The sequence below is a fragment of the Podarcis muralis genome, chromosome 9 (assembly GCF_964188315.1).
Source record: "Podarcis muralis chromosome 9, rPodMur119.hap1.1, whole genome shotgun sequence".
In the NCBI taxonomy this organism is placed as follows: domain Eukaryota; kingdom Metazoa; phylum Chordata; class Lepidosauria; order Squamata; family Lacertidae; genus Podarcis; species Podarcis muralis.
This window is the reverse complement of record NC_135663.1, coordinates 36,411,862-36,433,153: the sequence shown is the minus strand read 5'-3', so window position 1 is coordinate 36,433,153 and position 21,292 is coordinate 36,411,862. Positions and strand designations below refer to the sequence as shown.

The following is a 21,292-nucleotide window of genomic DNA, read 5'->3' as shown; positions in this document are numbered from 1 at the left end:
TTCAGGTTTTAGTCCTTGGGCTCCCTTTTATCTTCAGCATGCTAAATAGGACCTACTTTTCTTTTTCTGGGGCGGTGTAGGGCACCTCACTTAGTGTATGTGGCTCACAAGTTCAGTGAAAAAAGGATAGGGTTCCAGGATAAATCTTAGAGAGCCATGGCTAGACAATACTGGGTTGTGAACAATATGTCTGACTTGGTATAAGGCAGCTTCTTATATATTAAAGGTAAAGGTACCCCTGCCCGTACGGGCCAGTCATGTCCGACTCTAGGGTTGCGTGCTCATCTCGCTCTAGAGGCTGTGAGCCGGCGGCGTCCGAAGACACTTCCGGGTCACGTGGCCAGGGTGATGAAGCTGCAGCTGGTGAGCCACCACCAGTGCAGCACACGGAAACGCCGTTTACCTTCCCGCTATAAAGCGGTACCTATTTATCTACTTGCACTTAAGAGTGCTTTCGAACTGCTAGGTGGGCAGGAGCTGGGACTGAACGACGGGAGCTCACCCCGCCACGGGGATTCGAACCACTGACCATACGATCGGCAAGTCCTAGGCACTGAGGTTTTACCCACAGCGCCACCCGCGTCCCTTTCTTATATATTACCCCACTCAAAACATATCCATGCTTATTGCTTCCATTCTTTCACTTCCCTTATGAGACTGCACCTTACTACAGTGACTTGAGATTTAATTGATTGTATTTTATGGTTGCTAATCTCAGTTGAAAGAAAACTAACCAAGCACTAGGACGTCCCTCTTTTCATTGGGAAAATGTTGGAGTGTATGCAAAGTCTATGAAGAAGACTACACTGGGTTTACTCACAGTATGCCTCTGTGGAAGAAGCTGGAGTGCCGCAGTGATGCCAGTATAGCTGTTAAGATGTGGATCAGGTTGCTGCTGATTAGATGAGCTCCCCATTTTAAGTTGCATAGCTTATTTGCTTTCTTGAACACCTCCTCTTTAACGTCTCTAGGCAGTGGGTGGTGGAGTGGGAGGCCAAGGCTGTGCTGAAGAAAAACCAAGCTGGCTTAGGTGAGATAAAAAGATGGGGTATTTAAATGATGGCAAGGGAAGGGAGAATAATTGAGCTGGAAAGGAATTTGGAGAAACTGGGAGAGAACTGAAGGAGGGGCATATGTGAAGGAAATGAATGATTCTTGGAATAGTAATTGAAGGAGATTGATGCTTTGAGACAAGAATCGACCTATAGTCTTTTCTAGTCATCTGTTTCTTGCTAATTTATAAGTGATAAATGATACGTTGATGTTGTTGTTGTTGTTGTTTAGTCATTTAGTCATGTCTGATTCCTCGTGACCCCAGGGACCAGAGCATGCCAGGCACTCCTGTCTTCCACTGCCTCCCGCAGGTTGGTCAAACTCATGCTGGTAGCTTCGAGAACACTGTCCAACCATCTTGTCCTCTGTCGTCCCCTTCTCCTTGTGCCCTCCATCTTTCCCAGCATCAGGGTCTTTTCCAGGGAGTCTTCTCTTCTCATGAGGTGGCCAAAGTATTGGAGCCTCAGCTTCACGATCTGTCCTTCCAGTGAGCACTCAGGGCTGATTTCCTTAAGAATGGACAGGTTTGATCTTCTGATATGTTGATAGTTTTAGCATTTCTTAAAATTGCTTAGAAGTTTTACTACAGTCCAATGGTGTATAAATTTTGTTAAACAAATAAAATAGTTTCCTTTTTTGCAAAGTGGATGTTACAGCTCCAGCTGCTGGGTCAAAGGCGTAACTTGCTGCTTAGGGCGCAGACAGCATTTCTGTCTTGTAGTTTATTAGAATCTAGCCCAGCATCATCTTCAAGCCAAATGCCTTTGGAAGTTCCTAAGCAGGGCAGAAAGGTGAAGGCCTTGCTCCTGTCTTCATTAAGCAGCTGGTGTTAGGGAGAAATGCTGCCTCGTATTTTATTTTATTTTTAAATTATAAATAACATTTGAAAAAACCTGTCAGCAATCAACAACATACAAACAGTAGAAGATCATTAAAATAAAAATATAACTTAAAACCATTAATGTAAAAGCATGTAAAACATAGGAAAAGCAGGAATTAATACAGATAAAACCAGGGCCTTATTTTATTTATTTATTACATTTATATACCACCTTTCCCCCCAAGGAGCTCAAGGTTGTGTACATGGTTCTGCTCCTCCCCATTTCATCCTCGCAATAATCCTGTGAGGAAGGTTAGGCTAAGAGATGGTGATTGGCCCAAGGTTACCCAGTGAGTTTCATGGCTGAGTGGGGATTTGAACCCTGGTCTCCCAGGCCCTAGTCCAACACTCTAAAAAGCCTGGACAATAATAATAATAATAATAATAATAATAATAATAATAATAATAATAATAATATAGTAATGCCTTTACAAGGCAGATGAAGCAACTGGTGGTTGCTACTTCATATATGGCAGAGGGAAGGGCATTCCATACTTAAGGGGCAGTAGTAGGAAAAGCCTGTTTGGGACTTCTGGCCTATGACATTCTGTAGAGTGCAGTGGCATGAGTAAATTTTCCTCATACGATCGAAGTGATCTTGCAGGTCTATACTGGGATAGAAGGGCTTTCATGTAACCTGGTCCCAAGTTGTTCAGGGCTTTGTATGTTACAAGAACATGAATGTGGCTCAGTAGCTGATCAACAGTCAGTGCAGTTCCCTCAGCACAATTTTAATTTGTACCTGTCAAGGTGCTCCACTTAACAACCTGGCTATAGCATTCTGCAACAGCTTCCACTTCCAGACCAATCTCAAGGGAAGCCTCACCTGGAGCTCATTACAGTAGTCCAATTGTGAGGTTGCCAATGCATGAATCACAGTGTCCAAGCTACGTTGTCCAGGAAACGGCAGAGTTAGTTTAAGCTGATAATAGGCCATCCTTGCCATGGAGGTTCCCTGAGCCTCTAGTGACAAAGAGGGATGTAGGAGCACTCCCAAGGGAGTACAGCCCTGTCCAGAACTGGTGAACGCCCCAACTCTCCCACCTGGCAACTGCCCATCCACAAAGTCTCCATATTAGCAGGGTTCAGTCTTGGTTTGCAGCCCCCTATCCAGCCCACCACTGCATCTAGGCACCAGTTCAAAATAGTCCAAGCTTCTTCTGATCCATACATAAAAGCTGGGCCCCAAATCTCCGAGTTACCATGCCCAGTGACTTCATCTGTATTAAACAGCATTGGGGATTAGTAGAATAGGCTTTTGAATGGAACTGGGCTGCAACGGTTGAGCAGAGTTGATTAAAGGCATAGCGGAATGTCTTGACAGTATCAATGTGATCTGTAGCACCCAACCAGAGCTGGAGGAGGTTGGGAAATAGCAAATGCAGATATGAGCTGGGCTTGAATAGGCAAGGTATGAACAAATGGAGAAGGAAGGTTTGAAAGCCCAAGGGCACCTGTTGTGCATCTTTAGGTAAAACAGGGATCCCAACTGGTAACCCAACATTTTATAAAAACAATACAAGTCAAGCATAAATAACAAGAATGAAAACAAACAAACAGCCACAGAGAATGAATAAAGCAGCAAAGGTTCCTCTGCTAGTATATCCAGGGAGACAAATTTGCTTTCTTAATGTAGTATGGGCATCTGTATGGAGAAGAGCACAGTCTCTGGTTCAAGACAGGCTGGTTATTCCAAGTTTATGTGGCAACAAAACAAGAATGATACAAGGGTGTATTGAATTCTTTTACTACAAGAGTCTCATGCATAAAGAATGCAAATATGTGTTGTAGGTTAAGTTTTTTTTAGCCACTTCACAGATGGGGTAGTAATAGCCAATGACTACAGTCCCTGGCAAGACTGACCTCACAATGGGCTAAGAATAGAATGGCTAAGCCTTCTAGATAGTGTTGAACTACAACCCCCGTCATAATTGACCATTAGCCATGCTGGTTTCTAGCTGGAGAGAGCTAGAATCCAACAACTCCTAGAGACACTGAGCTGCCTACCTCTGGGTTAAGCCTTGGATTGTAAACTAGAAGTTTTAACACTCAAGTGTTATATGAAAATCACCTTATTTCGTAGTTGGCTTTGAAAGTTTCAGGTTTTCATGATCAGAATGTGGATACTGTCATGAATCAGTCATGAGCTGCTGTGAATCTGCTAATTTACTATCTCCTCTATGAAAGTCAGGTTTTCCTTCTGTAGGAATAGCTATAATCATGGAAGACCACTGTATTTACAAAAACTGTGATCTGTATGAGAATGACAGTACTTGGACTTCATGCCTATGGCATGGTTTTCTAATGCTTACACAGATCATGAAAATGGTTATGCAAGAAAATCATAAATAAGGATATGTCCTTGACAATGCAATTACCTAGTAGCATCATGGCGAACTTGTTTGGCTTTTGTGCTGCCATTTCTTTTACAGCAATTTCATCTGATAAGAGATTAATTTTTTTAAAAAATCTGTTCTTCATTCTTTTTAAACCAAAAAAACTCATCCTGAACAAAATGTTCAGTAGAGTATGAATCTTAAAGCTCACTTCTGTATAAGATCAATGTGAAGCAAGGTAGAAATATGCATAGTAAAACTGTTCCTAAAGAATGATTATTGGTTGATAATTAAAATGGAACCACTTTAAAAGTTTTATACTTACATTAAATTAATAGTCTAATTCATTAATAATCCATACATAGTTCTTGTTTCCACTTAAAATGTGTGTCAAAAACATTGTTGATATCCACATTACTGACTTACTTGGTTTATCTTTCCTCTTAAATGTTGTATGGAGAATTCCACCCATACACAAAGTCTCTGGAAAAGTAGTAAAAATGGGTTGACCCCATAGGACAAAACTTGGTTATAACTCATGTTTTTTCCAAGAAAGCTAAACCAGGAGTCTCGATTTGGATAATACACTGAGTCAGTGTTTCAGTGTTGGCACTCCCATGTAATGCCTTTTGCAGATTCCTGGACAATAACCTGTACATGCTCAGAAGGCAGCAGAGTCTAAGCTTTAAAGGAGAGATCTTCAAGTGGCTGAAAGCAGTACCCCTCCCCACAGCACTTCCATAACCATTCTATGCTACTGTCCCTCTTGCATGAATGGGTTTTAGGAGGGAGGATGAACAGTGACTGCTGGGGTGTCATCTCCTGGTCTTGGTCTTCCTGAGCTTTCTCAAGCAAAAATAAGCAAAATCCTGAGTTTTTATGGCACACAAAGTGAAGAATTCTGATAAGCTGAACCAATTTTGAACCATGCTGGGGAGCTTGCTATTCAGTACTCAAATGCAAAAGCAGCAAAATCAATCCTGCAATGTGAAACTTCTTGTTGCTTTTTATGTTAAACTTGAGTAGGCCTACCTTCCATCTAAAGTTTGATGCGTCTTCTGGGATGCACTTCCAGGTGAATCACATGACCCATGCCTTGCTCTTGCCCTGAAAAATGCAAGAGCACAGCACGAAACTGTAGCACCCCAAATAGCCACCACAACCGCACACGAAAAAACAGGGTGTCCCATTTTTTTAAGGAGCAATTGGCAGGTATGGTATAATCATTATTTGTCTTCTGTGTTCTTTCCTTAAATCTTCAAGACTCTGAATAATGAACTGTTTCAAGTGTGTGTGTGTGTGTGTGTGTGTGTGCGCACTTTTAGCAGAGATTTAGGAATTGCCACAAAAAGTGACCTTCATGCACACTTATAGAGAACACAGTCTTTAGAAAAATCTTCTTTAAAGAATGATGGCACATTTTTACCCACGTTTAGAATAAAAAGGCACTAAATCATACTGTAATAATGTTCAAAGCAAAACGGTCAACTTAGCAGTTATAGAAAAGATATTGCCCAGCATAAGTTTCATAAATGTGCACAAGCAGCAACATGGTGACATTTTTAAAACAATATATATGTAATCTTTTGGGAAACATGCCCAATACCTTTTGAAATTTTTACTTCAGAACATCAGCCTACAAATAAGATTAATTGTTCTCCTGGCTATAGACCAAGGACATCTACAAGTAGCAGAACTGGTGGCTGTGATGAATTTCCCAGTAGATCCATCCCTTTGAGTCCTTTTTTTCTTGTGAAGAGGCACTAAAATCTATGGTTCTCATTTAATGAGAGTCCTAGTTTATGTTCTCATTAACATTATCTAAGACTTGCAAATTGGATGGTAATTTATATTAGGCCACCAAAAACCCATAGTAGTTCATATTTACAAGCTACTATTGAATTCCGTGGAACATCTCAGTAAGAGATCATTCCTTCTGTTGACCTAAATCTGTGAGACCAACATTAGGTAAAGTCAGTGCCAAGGACCAGGCAGAGCCAGCCCCTGACTGGTTGTAAGAGGCCAGGCTCACGTTGCTCTATTTGCTCTAATAAACCAGTTTCCAATGATTCTGTGTCTCTTGACACAGCAGGGGACTTGGACAGTGCAATACACGTTGAGGAAGGTGTTGATGCTCAATTCTGTGCCATATTGTGCTTTCTACTCCCATAAACTGCTTTCCAGCTTGTTTCTACAGTTATACTCTGTTCCTCCATATCTGTTATGTCCAACAGGTAGATCGTGATCTACCAGTAGATCACTGGACATCTGTGGTAGATCACTGGTAGATTATTGGCTCCCCCCCAAAGAAGCTGAACAACTGTGACTCCCCTCAGCATTTTACCTCCTCCCTGAAAAAACTCAACAACTTTGATCCAAATGCCAAAAAGGGGGGTAGATCACTGCCAGTTGTTAACTCTGTGAGTAGTTCGCAGTCTCTTGGGAGTTGGCCACCCCTGCTCTATATAATATATGTTCAGCGCCTACTTTGCCCCTCTGTTTTCACTCCAAAGAAAACCAGTGCGTAACCTGGTGATTACTCTGTTATGACAATGAAAGGAGGGAGCTGTAACCCAAGATAGGAAAAGAGTGGTTGAGGGAACACCTAGCTACCTAGCAAAGCCTCTGTCTATACTAGTCTTTGAGAATTCTTGGAGAGCAGGTGAGATCCCTGAGGACTGGAGGCATGGAAATGTTCTTCCTAACTTCAAAAAGAAAAGAGTAGACCAGGTAACTTACAACTGGTGAGATTGACATCCATACCAGGAAAGGTTCTAGAACAGATAATTAAGCAGTCAGTCTGTGAGCACTTAGAAAAGGATACTGTGATTACCAAGACCCAATATGGATTTCTCAAAAACAAGTCATGCCAGACGAATCTCATTTCTTTCTTTGATAGAGTTACATGCTTGACAGATCAGGGAAATGTTGTGAATGTAGTGTATGAATTTCAATAGGGATAAATGTAAGGTTCTACACTTTGACAGGAAGAACCAGTGGCACAAATATAATATGAGGGACACCTGGCTTGCCAGTAGCACATGTGAAAAGGATCTTGGGGTCTTAGTAGACCACAAGCTTAACACGAATCAACAGTGTGATGATGCAGCAGCAGCAGCAAAAAAAAAAAAGGAAAGGGAAAAAAGCTAAAATTTTAAAAAAGGTAATGCATCAACAGAGGTCTAGTGTCCAGATCAATGGGAGTCATAGTACTGCTCTATTCTGCCTTGGTCAGACTACACCTGGAGTACTGTGTCCAGTTCTGGGCACTACCATTTAAAAAGGATATTGACAAGCTGGAACGTGTGCAGAAGAGGGGGACCAAGATTGTCAAGGGTTTGGAAACCAAGCCTTATGAGGAAAAGTTGAGGGAGTTGGGTAAGTTTAGCTTGGAAAAGAGGAGACTGAGATGAAATATAGCGATCTTCAAATATCTAAAGGGCTGTTACATGGAAAATGGAGCAAGTTTTATTCTCTCTTGCTCTGGAGGAGAAGTAGAAAAGCAAAACTTTTGTATATTATTTAAGTGGCTGTTTCAATATTTAACAGAACTACAAGATTTTTCTATATTGAGTATCACATGAAATGATTAGCTCAGCAAAATAAATACGGTCTTAAAGCAAATAAATTAGGCCATAAATTAGGTCCTCTTTCTGTAACTCTTCATTCTTTCTGATAGCACCAAATGCAGTCTTGCTTGAAAACTGAATGGAACAATGACATTTATGGTTGAAGCAAGAAACCATCAATGATTAAAATTAATTAATTAAATAAATGTGAACACAGATCTTTCTGTTTGGTTGTTTCAAGTCTCTTGAATAGAAGTCCCATATAGTTGCAGAATTGCTGATCATTTGTTGTATTAAAATGTTTTGGGACTAAGTCTGTGACTGCATTTTGAATAGCAGCTAAAATAAAGGAGGGAAAAACTAGTTAAAGCTGGACAATCTTGCTTATAAACATCTTTTGCAAAAATATGTGGGACACAAAAGAGAAGTGAACTAATAGGTAGTTCTAAATTTAATACTTCCAAAGGGGTGCTAGTGTATTGTATCAAAAGCAGAAGACCTTAGATCCTAACAAATTTATTATGGCATAAGCATTTGTAGAAGTAAGTTCTAGTCTTATGGCAATTAGCAGTAAATTTATTAACAGTGACAAGGATATGCACTGCATTTCACTGGAAGCCCAAATGAGCTCCAAAAAAACATAAACTGGGAATGAAAAAACTGGGGGCATTCTCTCTCCATTAAATTAGCATATTTTACTAGATGTTCCTCTAATCTTTAAGCCAGGAAATTTATAGAAAAATGAACTATCAATCTGTATTTGGAATACCAATTACCAATATAAGATTCAACCATATATTTATTTCTCATTGTTATAAAATAACTACAGTACTTAATTAATAATACAATGCCCTCTTTTGTTGAAAGATACTTAGTTTATGTATTGCCCTTTCTGTTTTTTAATATTGAATATTAAAAAGAAGTTGGCATTGTGGTATATATAAAAAACATTTTGTACTAAAATGTAGCAAAGATGCTGGATGCATGCAGAACAGCTGTTGGCTCACGAGTCTTTTACAATATTTTCAGTTGGTGGCTGTATGAGATCATAACACTCTTATGGGGCTATAAAGTTATCCAAACCATGATATTATATTACAAGTGTTTAGGATCATGGAGCCAGTTGTAATGTTTATGCCTACATCTTATCTGTGGTCAGCTTGATAATTTATGCTTCTGTTTGGGTCTGTTAAATAGTTGCAACAATAAAGTCAACAATGGTAATTTAAAACACATCTGTCAAGTGAGTTGTGTTACCTTTTTATGCCTGCTAATGAAAGTAAATCAGGGTTGGCACCAAGTGATTCATTTGTAAGAGGGATGCTTGTTTATCTTTGTGTGCTTGTGACCCATTATAGGAAAGAACTAAACCATTCATCTGAACAAGCACTGACAGCTGGAGCCACTTCTAATGCTATGTACTCATAAAAGTTCTAGCTAGTTTATTTTTGTCTGAGGTATTAGGATGATGTCTATGGCAAGTGACTGACTGGGGGAGGAGAACTCTTGGGGAACTTCCATTCTTAGTCTCAAACTCTCCCTCTTGATATGAGCAGTGCAGAGAAATGAAAACAAGCATTTACTGTGCAGGTTTTTGGTGCCATCACCACCCAAAATGTAAAACCCATAATGAAATCAAAGGAAGCAAACTTTGGCTGGATTGTTGAAAATGGAGGTAAGGGCAAAAAAGCTAGTTTCATTAGTGGAATTTAGAAGACTTGACAAATCCAAAATTGGCACCAGCAAAACTATAGTATCCTTCTCTTACTAAGTTTGAATAAGAAATTCATTGTTTGTAGCTGGTTGGCAGACCTCTAGAAATAACTGCAATTATCACTGCCCCGACTGGGGAACTTTACCCATGGAAAGTAAGTATCTCCAGATTTGAAAGAGAGCTAATTGAAATCAGCAGGGTGGAATTCCCTACTGGGTGTTACTAAAATACTGTTCTTCTGTGTACCAATATTTAGGACAGCTGTTCCTGAACATTAAAACTGCAGGCAACCCACATCCGTTCTGAATAATGTGAAGCAGCCTGATCACACATCTCCCCTGGACCTGCTGTAACCACAGACCACCCTTCTTACTACAGTTTGTTTCTTCTCTTCCACATCATTTTTCAAACTGATAAGTCGCATAAGTCCCTTACTTCAAATACAGCAGCCATTTATAATTAAATGGAAAAGCTGCTAAGTTGAACAGTGCAAAAGGTATAGAAAACAGCATTTTAAGGGGACATCTTAATTAAACTATTAAGTGTGTGTGTGTGTGTGTGTGTGTGTGTGTGTGTGAGAGAGAGAGAGAGAGAGAGAGAGAGAGAGAGAGGCACTAACACATTACACAAACTTCAGGATGATATCAATTTGCATTTGAGATGCAAGTAATTGTCTTCAGATAAGCCACTGAATCTGAGTGACAGCTTTGCGTTCTGTACAATCTGTGTATGTTGTTTTCTGGCACAGTTGAATTAACTATGCACTTTCCTCGTAAGTGCAGCACAGCTCCTCCCCCCCCCCCTTTCATTTTTTTTCTCATAGACTAGTCTTCCCCAGACTACAAACCTCAGCATTCCTAAACATTGACATACTGGCTGATGATTATAGGAGTTGTGGTCTGAAACATACAGAAGGCATCAGATTGGATAAAGTTGCCTTAGACAAAGAGAACCCTATGCAGGCTATTGTTAGGAGCTCTATCAGGAAAATGTATGTAACCTTGTAAATAAATCTATTGATTTACAAGCCCCAGATTGATTAGTTTAATTTTTCCTTTTTAGCTATGCATATGCATGATGCATTAAGATGAATTAGTCCATGAATTAATATAATGTTTGCACATTAACATGATTGATCTCTACTGACAATGGTCTATATAAGTAAGTGGAAGTACCAGCTTTTTCTTAAGTTGTATTGCGTGCTATACTGTAGTTTACAGAGTAAATCCAAGCTACTAGCATAATGTTGTCAGTGGAATAGTGGAATAGTGTATTAATTACAACAGGCTCTTATCTGTGAAACAATATATCATTCAGAGAATAAGTGTTTGTTCTTGAGATAGTGGTATTGCTGTGGTTTGTTGTGTCTCTGAATTAATTAAATTATTTTATCTGATCTGAAATTAGAATAGTGCTTGCTGTCAGCTTACATCTGGGAAATTCAGGAAGCTGAGGGATGAGTTTACTAATGGGGAACTGCCCTGAAAGCAGACATAGGAATTGCTAGATGTTTTCTAGGGTGCATTTACAGTACTTATGGGGTGAAGGTTTACTGTGCCCACATGAATTCAACACACATCCCAGAATCCTTCAGATACATAGAGGCATTTTTGCTACATTTTCTTGGCATGCATGTATTCTCAAAATACTGTTTAATACCATTTGAAAACTTTTACACTAGGGTAACCAAAGGCAAATGAGCTTAAGTCATCATACATGCATCTCTGTAAAGTAATAGAGAGCCTTTTCATATCTTTTGACTTCTGCAAAGTTGTATAAACTTTTATCTGTTTGGTTCGCCAAGATGTGGAAACTGCATTCCACTTTAGCCAAACAGAACCTTGGGCAATGAGACCAATTTAACCCTTTTTATTTATTTTCTTTCATTTTTGCCTTGCTTCCCCCCCTCCTGCCCTACCACGGAACCCAGAGTGGGGCACATGCCGTTCCCATGTGGTCAGTTATCCAGGCATTGAACCCATCTAGACCAGTGTTGGCCACAAATACCTTCAGTCAATATCTGGGACATATTTTTCATATTCTGTCTAACACATATTCTATCACTTTTACCTTTCCCCTTCGCTCTTCCCATATTCCTCTCTGAACTGTTCAGCTCTTCCTCAGCTGGAAATTTGCCACAGGCTTCCTTCTCCACTTCCCAGACTATTAAATGGTGATGGTCACCCATGGCATCTACCGTATTTCCTCTTTAGGGATTGTGTAATCAGAGCTACATCAAACTCCTGTGTCATCAATGTTATAATTTAAATCCCCCAAAATATTTTAGTGGTAGCTGCATGCGGAATATCCCTAATCTCAGGAATAGTTGATGCAGTTGTATTTTGGGAGAGAAAGATGTGGGAATTGCAATCTAGAAAGAGAAAAGGGAAATAAAGAAAAATCAGGGAAGGGACTTCAGAGGAATCAGCAGGATGGACTGTGAAAAGCAGTACACCAGGTAACAAGTGGTATGATCTGGTGGGTGGTGTCCCATACCACAGGGATAAGGCATTAAACTGAGTGTATGGAAAATTAGGTTTGGCTCACATGACCACACTGCTAGTAGTAGCAATGAGCGCTGTACTCATGCCATCTGCTTTTTTCTTGCTTGCTGCACAGTGAGCACTCATGACAACTCAACCCACATCAGCTGTGTAGCTGCGTAGCTGTTTTGCAGAGGCCTAGAGATGTAGTTTCAAGTTGTGGTCATAGTGAAGCAAGCACATGAGAACTTATGCTACATCTTCTGAAATCCATATTTTCCACCATCAGTCTGCATCCCAGTGGGGGAAAACCATAGAAACTGAGAGAGCTCAGGTAAAAGAGCTTATGGGGCTTGGCACTATCAATGGAAAACAAGGAGGTGCATTTTTAACTACTGGGAGTGATAGCCTTTGAAACTTTACCAGCTTTTTCCTATCAAGAAATTCCCATGTGCCTCGACTTGAACAAAGTTCTTCCTATGTCTTGCAACTACAAGTGCATTGTTGAATCTTATTTAATTTTTGACTTTCCACACTGAGATTGCCAATAAGGTGTCAGTTATCTGCTGTCTGTTGCGAAATGTGGACATTTGTCCAGGCTCCTGGAGGGAGAAGATTATCTCATTTCAGCAAGGTAATTGAAAAGTGATCAGATAGTAGAGAATCTTCAGATTGCCACAACTAATGTAAAAATTGATTTCAACTGAGCACTGGGAGTTGAAAACTCACTGTATTTTCAGTCTACTACCCCACTCCCACAAAACAAAACCCAGCATCTACTTCTTGAAATAGGTCGTTATTAAAACCTATTTGCTGATATACCCTGTGATATATTCATGTGAGTATTTGTCTTTCCTTTTACACCAGTTGGTATTTGAGTTAACCCCTCTAGCTATTGTTGAACCACAACTCCCATAATCTCTGATTATTGGCTATGCTAGTTGGGGCTGATGGAAACAACATCTGCAAGTTAGCCACTCGGATGTTTGGCATGGAAATTAGAGTGATATCTGATTAAGTTGTAAGCTGACTTAAACATAACATAAGAACGTAAAAGTGTGCTGAATCAGGGCAGTGGCAAATCTAGTCCAGCATCCTGTTCTCTGTGCTCAACCAGATGCCCGTGGGAAGTCCTGCAAGCAGGACCTGGGCACAACAGCACCCTCCCCTCCTGTGGTTTCTAGCAACTGGCATTCATTAGCATTGCTGCCTCTGGCAAATGGGGGTTGAACATCACCATTAGGGATAAAGGTAAAGGTAAAGGGACCCCTGACCATTAGGTCCAGTCGTGGCCGACTCTGGGGTTGCGGCGTTCATCTTGTTTTATTGGCCAAGGGAGCCGGCGTACAGCTTCCAGGTCATGTGGCCAGCATGACTAAGTCGCTTCTGGCGAACCAGAGCAGCGCACAGAAATGCCATTTACCTTTCCACCAGAGCGGTACCTATTGATCTACTTGCACTTTGACGTGCTTTTGAACTGCTAGGTGGGCAGGAGCAGGGACCGAGCAACGGGAGCTCACCCCGTCGTGGGGATTAAAACCGTCGACCTTCTCATCGGCAAGTCCTAGGCTCTGTGGTTTAACCCACAGCGCCACACGTGTCCCAACTATCCCATTAGGGATAGCAGCCATGGAAAGCTTTATTCTCCAAGAATTTGACTAATCCTCTTTTAAAACCATGCAAGTTTGTGGTCATCACTGCTGCTTTGGGGAGAAAATTATATAGTTTATGCACTGTATGAAGTAGTATTTGTTTTTGTCCTGTATCTTCCAACATTCAGCTTCACTTGTTGAATACAGCAGGAGTTACTTCGAAATAGGCCTGTTTAGGATTGTGCTGTAAGTCATACTCGGGCATAATGGACCTGCTCTGATACCACCCATAATAACAAGAACATGTTCATTGAACATGTGACTGCGATAGGGATGTACTAGTTAGCCATTCCCCTGACATTTGTGGAACCTTTTGGCCACATCTAATGCAGGGATCCTGATCACATGTGAGTGTTCTTCCCAGGAGTTCAGTTGAACAAGCAGATGTCAGGTCCGTGGCCAAAAAGGTGCACAAGTTTCAGGGCTGTATCTGTGGCTAGTGCATTTCCTTCTTCTTGCTCTGGCGTTCAGTGAAGCTATGAGTGGCGCTGTCTGAAGAGGGATCCAGACAAAAGCACATCTGCATTTCCCCCTGCTGCAGCCACATCTATGCGATCAGATTTAGATTTAGCATTCAGCACACCTTGTGGAATAAAGGAGTTGCTTGCATGTTTGAAAATTCACAAACTGAAGAATTGGCTCTTATTTCCTTCAGTAAGGTGCCCTGCATATTTCTAATACTGTTCTAAATGGGATAACATTTTAAGATGCCCATGTGAATGGGAAAGAGATGTGCTTATGCTTCTGGTGTGATTAATTTAACTAATGTTCTTTGGCTCTGCCTGCTGTGTAAGTTTGCTTCCCTGGTGTATCAATTAGTGCCATGTCTCCGCAGATCTCGTTCAGATGTGTACAGCTCTTCCTGAAAATTGTTATTTGTAAAATATGTAGAAATGTGGATGTACATTTAGGTTGTTTTTCTTCAAAAAACACATTCTGTACTGTATAGAAGGAGCTGTTCATCTATTATGAGAAAAAAATATTAAAGAATCTCGCTTTGGATGTAAGCTGTATAGGCATCTGAAGCAGCTCTGGGTAGAGTTTTCCCATAATGACATCAAAACCATCTATCAAAGCCTCTGGAGACAATGCTACCTTTTCACTTCAGAACATTTTTTTTTCCTGTGGCACATCAAGGCAGATGAACAGGAATAAGGAAAGAATTCTGACATTTCAGTTCTCTTTGGCCATATTTAATGCCCTTGCTAGCTTCCCCTTATTTCTGTTGGAGAGAGGATATTTGTATTGCAAGAAGAGAACCTGAGGTTGCCCAAAAGCTAAGGTGATATTAATCATAAACTAACTGGCCAGTACAAAATGTCTTGGGAAGAGTTTTAGGATTGCTTGGTGGAAAGATGTGCTTTCTGAATCAATATGTCTTTTTTTATACTTTTGGATTTGTGGTTTGCTCCTTCCAGAAGCCTGGGGTGGGAAACAAGTATAAACACATATTTTTTAAGAACCAAGCAAATAAACTAAAACCTAAGCATTTTCCCAGTAGAAGCTTAAATCTGACTTCCAAATGCCGGTGCAGATAAGGTCATATAATAGAGGTGTGCAAAAGCTTTGTATGAATCCCAAATAATGAGCTGAAGTGGAGGGAGGCTGCCCCAGAGGGATTTTGGTCTTCTGCACAGCAGGGCAAGATCTTACCAAGGCAGGCATGAATGGAAGCAGAGATCCATGAAGTGCTTTGTGTGCCTCAGCAATGCAGAGGGTTTGTTTGTTTTTTAAGCTGCAGATGAGTATCTTTGAAAAGTAAAATAGTGTCTATAAGCTTAACCATTAATGCCAGTATGTGAAAGGAGGAGGAAGAGGAAGCAGCTATGTAAACTGAAAGCTAGAACTCTAGCTTAAGGAAAATGGCAGGATTGGAAAGTGGGGTCCTTTGTGGCAGTCAGCAGGACTGGCCCACCCATGAGGCAAGGTGAAGTGAACGACTCAGGCAGCAGGGTCCACAGGGACAACGGATTCTGATGTAGAACTTTATTCCCTCTACTTGTTCCGGATGTAGATCTTCATCCTTGCCCTGGGGCGCGGTGCATTTTGTGGTTCGCCTCAGGGGCCAAAATATCTCTGCAGGAGGTGTTCAGCTGCAGCACACTTATTGATTAGTAATATATTTTTCAGTTCCAAGATATATAGGGCATCTGTAACTATTAATATCCTCATGTTGCACAGAATAAAAAGAGAGAGAAATTAAGTCATTCTTTTGAGGTGCTGCTGTGTGTTTTGTTTCACCATTTCATGTGCTGATATGATAAACCCTTCTGTGGAATATAGATTGCAATAAATTATAATTGTGGGGTTTTTTTTTAGTTTCTAAATTTCCAAGGCACATTGATTTCTCGTTGCTTGACAATGTTCTATGTTCTAATGTTCTAATATTCACTTTAATGTTGAGGTTCTAAGAAATATGATAAAAGGATAAAAGCTAGTCAAGTTGTACTAAGAACAATGTATTAATAGTTGAGCTTTTACTAGTTAGTTAGTTAGTTAGTTAGTTAGTTAGTTAGTTAATTGATTGCTCTGGCCTGAAGAATCTCATGGCTTAGCCCAGCCTTTGGCAACCTAGCACCCTCCAGATGTTTTGGACTACAATTCCCATCAGCCCCAGCCAGCATGCAATCTGGGAGCCCAGGCTGAGACAGTCTGACTTAGCCACTTCAGCTATGTTTTGAAACTTATTTGTGAAGATAAACATGCATCTTAAAACTGTAAATAGTTATAAATTCATTTTGAAGATGCTCCTTGACATGTCAGCCAAGATTCTTGCCTTTCTGCTAAGAAAGGGCAATTTTTATGTCTCTTTTGGAAGTTGCCTCCATTCTGCTCAAGCTGCAGTCCATGAGCAATGAAAGGTCACCCCTGCTCTTCTGTTCAGAACTTCTTTCAAGCTATTTTCCCACTGTATTTTTTCCACTGCATTGTACAAAGTCTCATGATTTTCAATTCATCATTTTAACTCCCTCAAGTTATCCAACAGAGCCTAATTGAGACAGAGAGTTAATGATACAGAAGTACAAAACAGTCTGGTGGCTGTGAATTCTCTCATTGGTATAGATTGCATTTATGAAATCATGATTATGAAGGGTATTTTTTTGTCTTACATAACACACTGAAACAAGAAAGACTTTCACAGTCTTACCATTGCATCCACAAAGGTAAAACACTACTACCAGAAAAAAGATCCTGGGTTGTATCTAGGCATTACAGTAAAATTATTTATCCTAATTGAATGGTGGGTCCTTACAAACCCATTGGGGCATGCTTCTAATAAACATGCATAGGATTGTACTGTAAGACAGTTGGACTTCGCTCCCTTCAATTTTAATGGCACTTAAGCCAAGGCTAATTTTTCACATGGATTTCAGCTGATTTAGTTTGGATCCAGCCATAGGGGATGATAACAACTGAGGCTTTTCAAGCTTTTTTACGTGCATAGTACAGGTATGTCTAGGAGTGAGTTGTTTGAAGCAATACAAAGGAATGTACAACACTGGCTATCAAAAATTAAGGTAAGGGGTAAGGGGACCCCTGACCATTAGGTCCAGTCATGACCGACTCTGGGGTTGCGGCACTCATCTCGCTTTATTGGCCAAGGGAGCTGGCGTACAGCTTCCGGGTCATGTGGCCAGTATGACTAAGCTGCTTCTGGCGAACCAGAGCAGCGCACAGAAACGCCATTTCCCTTCCTGCCAGAGCGGTACCTATTTATCTACTTGCACTTTGACGTGCTTTCGAACTGCTAGGTGGGCAGGAGCAGGGACCGAGCAACGGGAGCTCACCCCGTCACAGGGATTTGAACCACCGACCTTCAGATCGGCAAGCCCTAGGCTCTGTGATTTCACCCACAGCACCACCCGCGTCCCTTATCAAAAATTAAAAGCTGCTTATTATTAGAAAGTAAACTCTATTATCAGTGAGTAAATGTTTAAAGAATTTTTACACAGCTCTTCAGCCAAAACAGCCCCCGGAGTGCCTTGCAGATCAATAAGAACAGGACAGTGTTTTCCCTCAAGCTTACAATTTTAAAAAGATAACACCAAAAAGGAAAGGGAGTTGGGAGAGAGAAGGAAATAAGCAAACTCGGGTTGCAGTTCTTTGCTACAAGTGGTTGGCTGGAGGAAACAGTTTGAGAAGAGGAGGAACCAAAAGTCACTAGTGCCAGTGAAGTGGCTTAGTATCGCCCCATCCCCACCCCCGGTTGATGGAGAGAGGGCCCTGGCTTCTTTGCAGAACTGGTGGTGTCTGTAATACTTTCTTCTTCCCTTTCTTGTAGCCTGAATTGCCATATTATTGGATGAATCTGAGTAAAACTCTTGCTTTTCTTTTGTTCCCTTTACAGTGTTGTGAAGCTGCCGAGTTAGTAATCCTGGAGCGGTGCTGTGTTGTGGAATTCAGGAATAAAGCAGATGTTTCAGTAGTGCTCAGTAAGTATGATGCATAATAATTTCTCTCTCTTCTTTTGGGGTATTTCCAGGCGGTTAATATTTTTCTTTAAATATGTTACACAATATGTATGTATGTATGTACGTATGTAATATAATTTATGTCCTGCTTGGTTGTAGAAAAAACCCTCAAAGTGCCCTACTGCTCAGCAAAAGGAACAGCTAAAAAAGGAAACTGATTTTCTAGATCCATTTGAATCAGGATTTTAGCCTGATTTGGGCACAGAAACTGCTTCAATCACCCTGTATGATGACCTCTGATGGGAGAGAGACATGGGAAATGAGTCCTTGTTAATTTTCCTTGGCTTTTTAGCAGCTTTCAATACCATTGACCATGGTATCCTCCTGGAGGGGCTGTCTGAGTTGGGGCAGGGTGGTTGCACCACTTTGTGGTGGTTCTGGTCTTACTTGAACCGCATGGAGCCTTCAGTGTTGGGTTCCTCAGGACACAATTTTAGCCCCTACTGTTAAGTTGTGGGTGAACACATCAGACGACACAGCAATTCTTCAAACAGCTCTTGTTTATTCACAAGCCAGAACTGAACTGAAGGGTTCAGCCAGCCTGCTTATAAAGAGCTCCACTAGAACGCAACAGTAACCATTTTCTGTAACTATCCAATCACTGAACGTCACTTTCGATCCCTTATTTGCATATGTGGACCTGAACTATCTACAGTATCCCCCTGCTGACCCAGGGTGAGAACTTCAGTACATAACACCTACACTGTTTAACATCTACTTGCAACCGCTGAGTGGGGTTATCCAGAGTTTGGGAATACATTGTCAGCAATATGTTGAAGACACACAGCTCTACTTCTCCTTTACATCTTCAGTGGATGTGTCTTGCCTCTGTAATAATGGACTTGGTGAGAGCCAACAAACTGAAGCTCACTCCACCTAAGACCGAGGCACTGTTAGTGGGAGGTTCCCTAGACTGGATGAATGGGAGGTTGCCTGCACTTAATGGGGTTACACTCACTCTGAAATAGTGGGTACATAGCTTGGGGGTAACTCCTGTATCCTTTGCTGCCAGTTGGCCTTAGTGGTGCGGAGTGCCTTCCATCAGCTTGGACTGGTGGCCCAGCTGTGCCCCTATCTGGACAAAGATAGCTCATCTTCTGTTGTCTATGCTCTGGTCACCTCTAGGTTTGATTACTTCAATACGTTATACATAGGGCTACCTCTAAAGACGGTTTGGAAACTTCAGCTGGTGCAGAATTCAGCAGCCAGGTTGTTCACCGGGTTAAGATGGTTTGAGCATATTCCACCAATGCTAGCCCAACTGCAGTGGCTGCCAATTATTTTTCAGGCCCAATTTAAAGTGCTAGTTCTGACCTATGAAGCCTTAAATGGCTCAGGACCACAATACCTTAAGGACCATCTCTGCCCATATAAACCGACCCAGACTCTGTGACCATCTAAGTCCTTGTGTTCCTCCTCCATGAGAGGGTGGCAATAAAAAAACGAGCCTTTTCTGCAGTGGCTCCCTCTTTGTGGAATGGTTTCCCCAGCGAGTTTTGTTTGGCACTTTCATTATACATTTTTAGGGGCCAGATGAAAACGTTTCTCTTCAGCTAGGCCTTGGGCTGATTAACAGTATGTTCTTTTAAATGTGTTTGTGGGAGGGGGGTTATTGGTTTGCTTTGTTCTTGTTCTTGTTTTTATTAGGTACTTTGTGGTTTTCTTCCATATTTTATGCTGTGGACTGCCCTGAGATGTTCGGATGAAGTGCAGTATACAAATTTAATGAATTATAATAATTTAAAAAATGGGATTGCAGTGATTCACTCAGTGAATACTCTGATTCACTGTTCCAGCAGTATAGGACACGTCCAATCTAGTTTATTAAATATAATTGTAGAAGTAAAAATAATGCGTAACAGGGTACAGAGATGAACATGTTTAATGAAGAAGCTACTCTAAACATATTATAAGCAGATCAACCTGTCATCAGAGGACTTTTGTATATAAAGGCAGTTCTGTCTCCAACCAAGAAGAGACAGCAGATTCTCTTGAAATATAAGAGGCTTAAAAACAGCACTTCATTTGCTTTATAGTGGTGTGGTACATTAAACTTAAATGTAAATCATTACCATTTTGCTCTCATTTTATTAATATAAATATAAACAACTTTTAAAAATATTGGGAATCCAAGTGGACGGTGTTTTCATCTTTCCTGAACACACAAATATGCCTGTGTGTTGAATTTCTTGAATACAGTGATCCATACTCAAAACACTCATCTCCCTCTGTTCCATTGCCCTTGTAATAAATAAAAGATGTAGAGCAGGATCTCTGAGGATCTTAGTGTATGGGGTGCCTAGTGAAAGCAAACATTCTCTGACATAATTTTTAGAAATATGTGGTGTGATTATATTACTTTCCTATCCCAAAGATACTTTGTGTATATATAATGGCGATGACGATTTTAATCTGAAATATCAATATAAAAGTTGCAATGACAAAAGTGGGATATGAATGCAATTATTTAAAAAAACAGGATAACAAAAGATAATAAAAATAATTAAATCTTTATCGGTGACTGAAAGTTTGACTTTCAAGTGATCGCTAGCGCTGCATAATCAGTAAGCAAGAGATGATTTCATCACTACTAATTTTTACATGAATTCAGGATTTAGTTAGCTTTGTGAATCAAGAGCTTCTGATGTCTGTAGTTCACTTATCTTGCAGATACAATTTATATATCAAAGTTCAGTTCTCCTTTTGTTAGAATGTATGGTTGTGATAGTGCTTTATTTTTCAGAGGTTCGTTATTAATCTTCTTAAGCATTTTCCACTACTGTGCTAATTCAGAATTACTATTTTACCAAAGTTCCCCAAACAGTTTTAGCTATTCGGAAAGCCAACATTTGTCATTTAAAAAACAATTTTAAAAATTCTGAGAAAAGTACAGTGACCCCTGTAAAATATGATTGGAAACTAATACATGGCAAGGAAAAGGCTTAGTTACCATGACTATATGTACCAGATTATGCTTGTTGACTCAGCTGACCATGGCAGCCTTTTGATGCGACAGTAAACTGTGGTTTGCTAATATGTTCAAATCCTCCCTGGCCAATTAACTGACATTTGTTTGTGGCCAACAAACTACAATCAGAAATCATGGCTTGAAGCTGGCTTATGAATCTCAACT

General features: G+C 40.5%; 1 protein-coding gene across 5 annotated transcripts in view; it reads left to right on the top strand.

The window, feature by feature from the left end:
* INPP4B (inositol polyphosphate-4-phosphatase type II B) overlaps positions 1–21,292 on the top strand; it is a 257,958-nt gene that overhangs the window by 92,728 nt on the left and 143,938 nt on the right. For all 5 annotated transcript variants that reach the window (XM_077934060.1, XM_077934057.1, XM_077934058.1 and 2 more), the window contains one exon: positions 18,036–18,120. In XM_077934060.1, the coding sequence (XP_077790186.1) occupies positions 18,036–18,120 (85 nt within the window). The remainder of the gene's footprint in view (positions 1–18,035; positions 18,121–21,292) is intronic.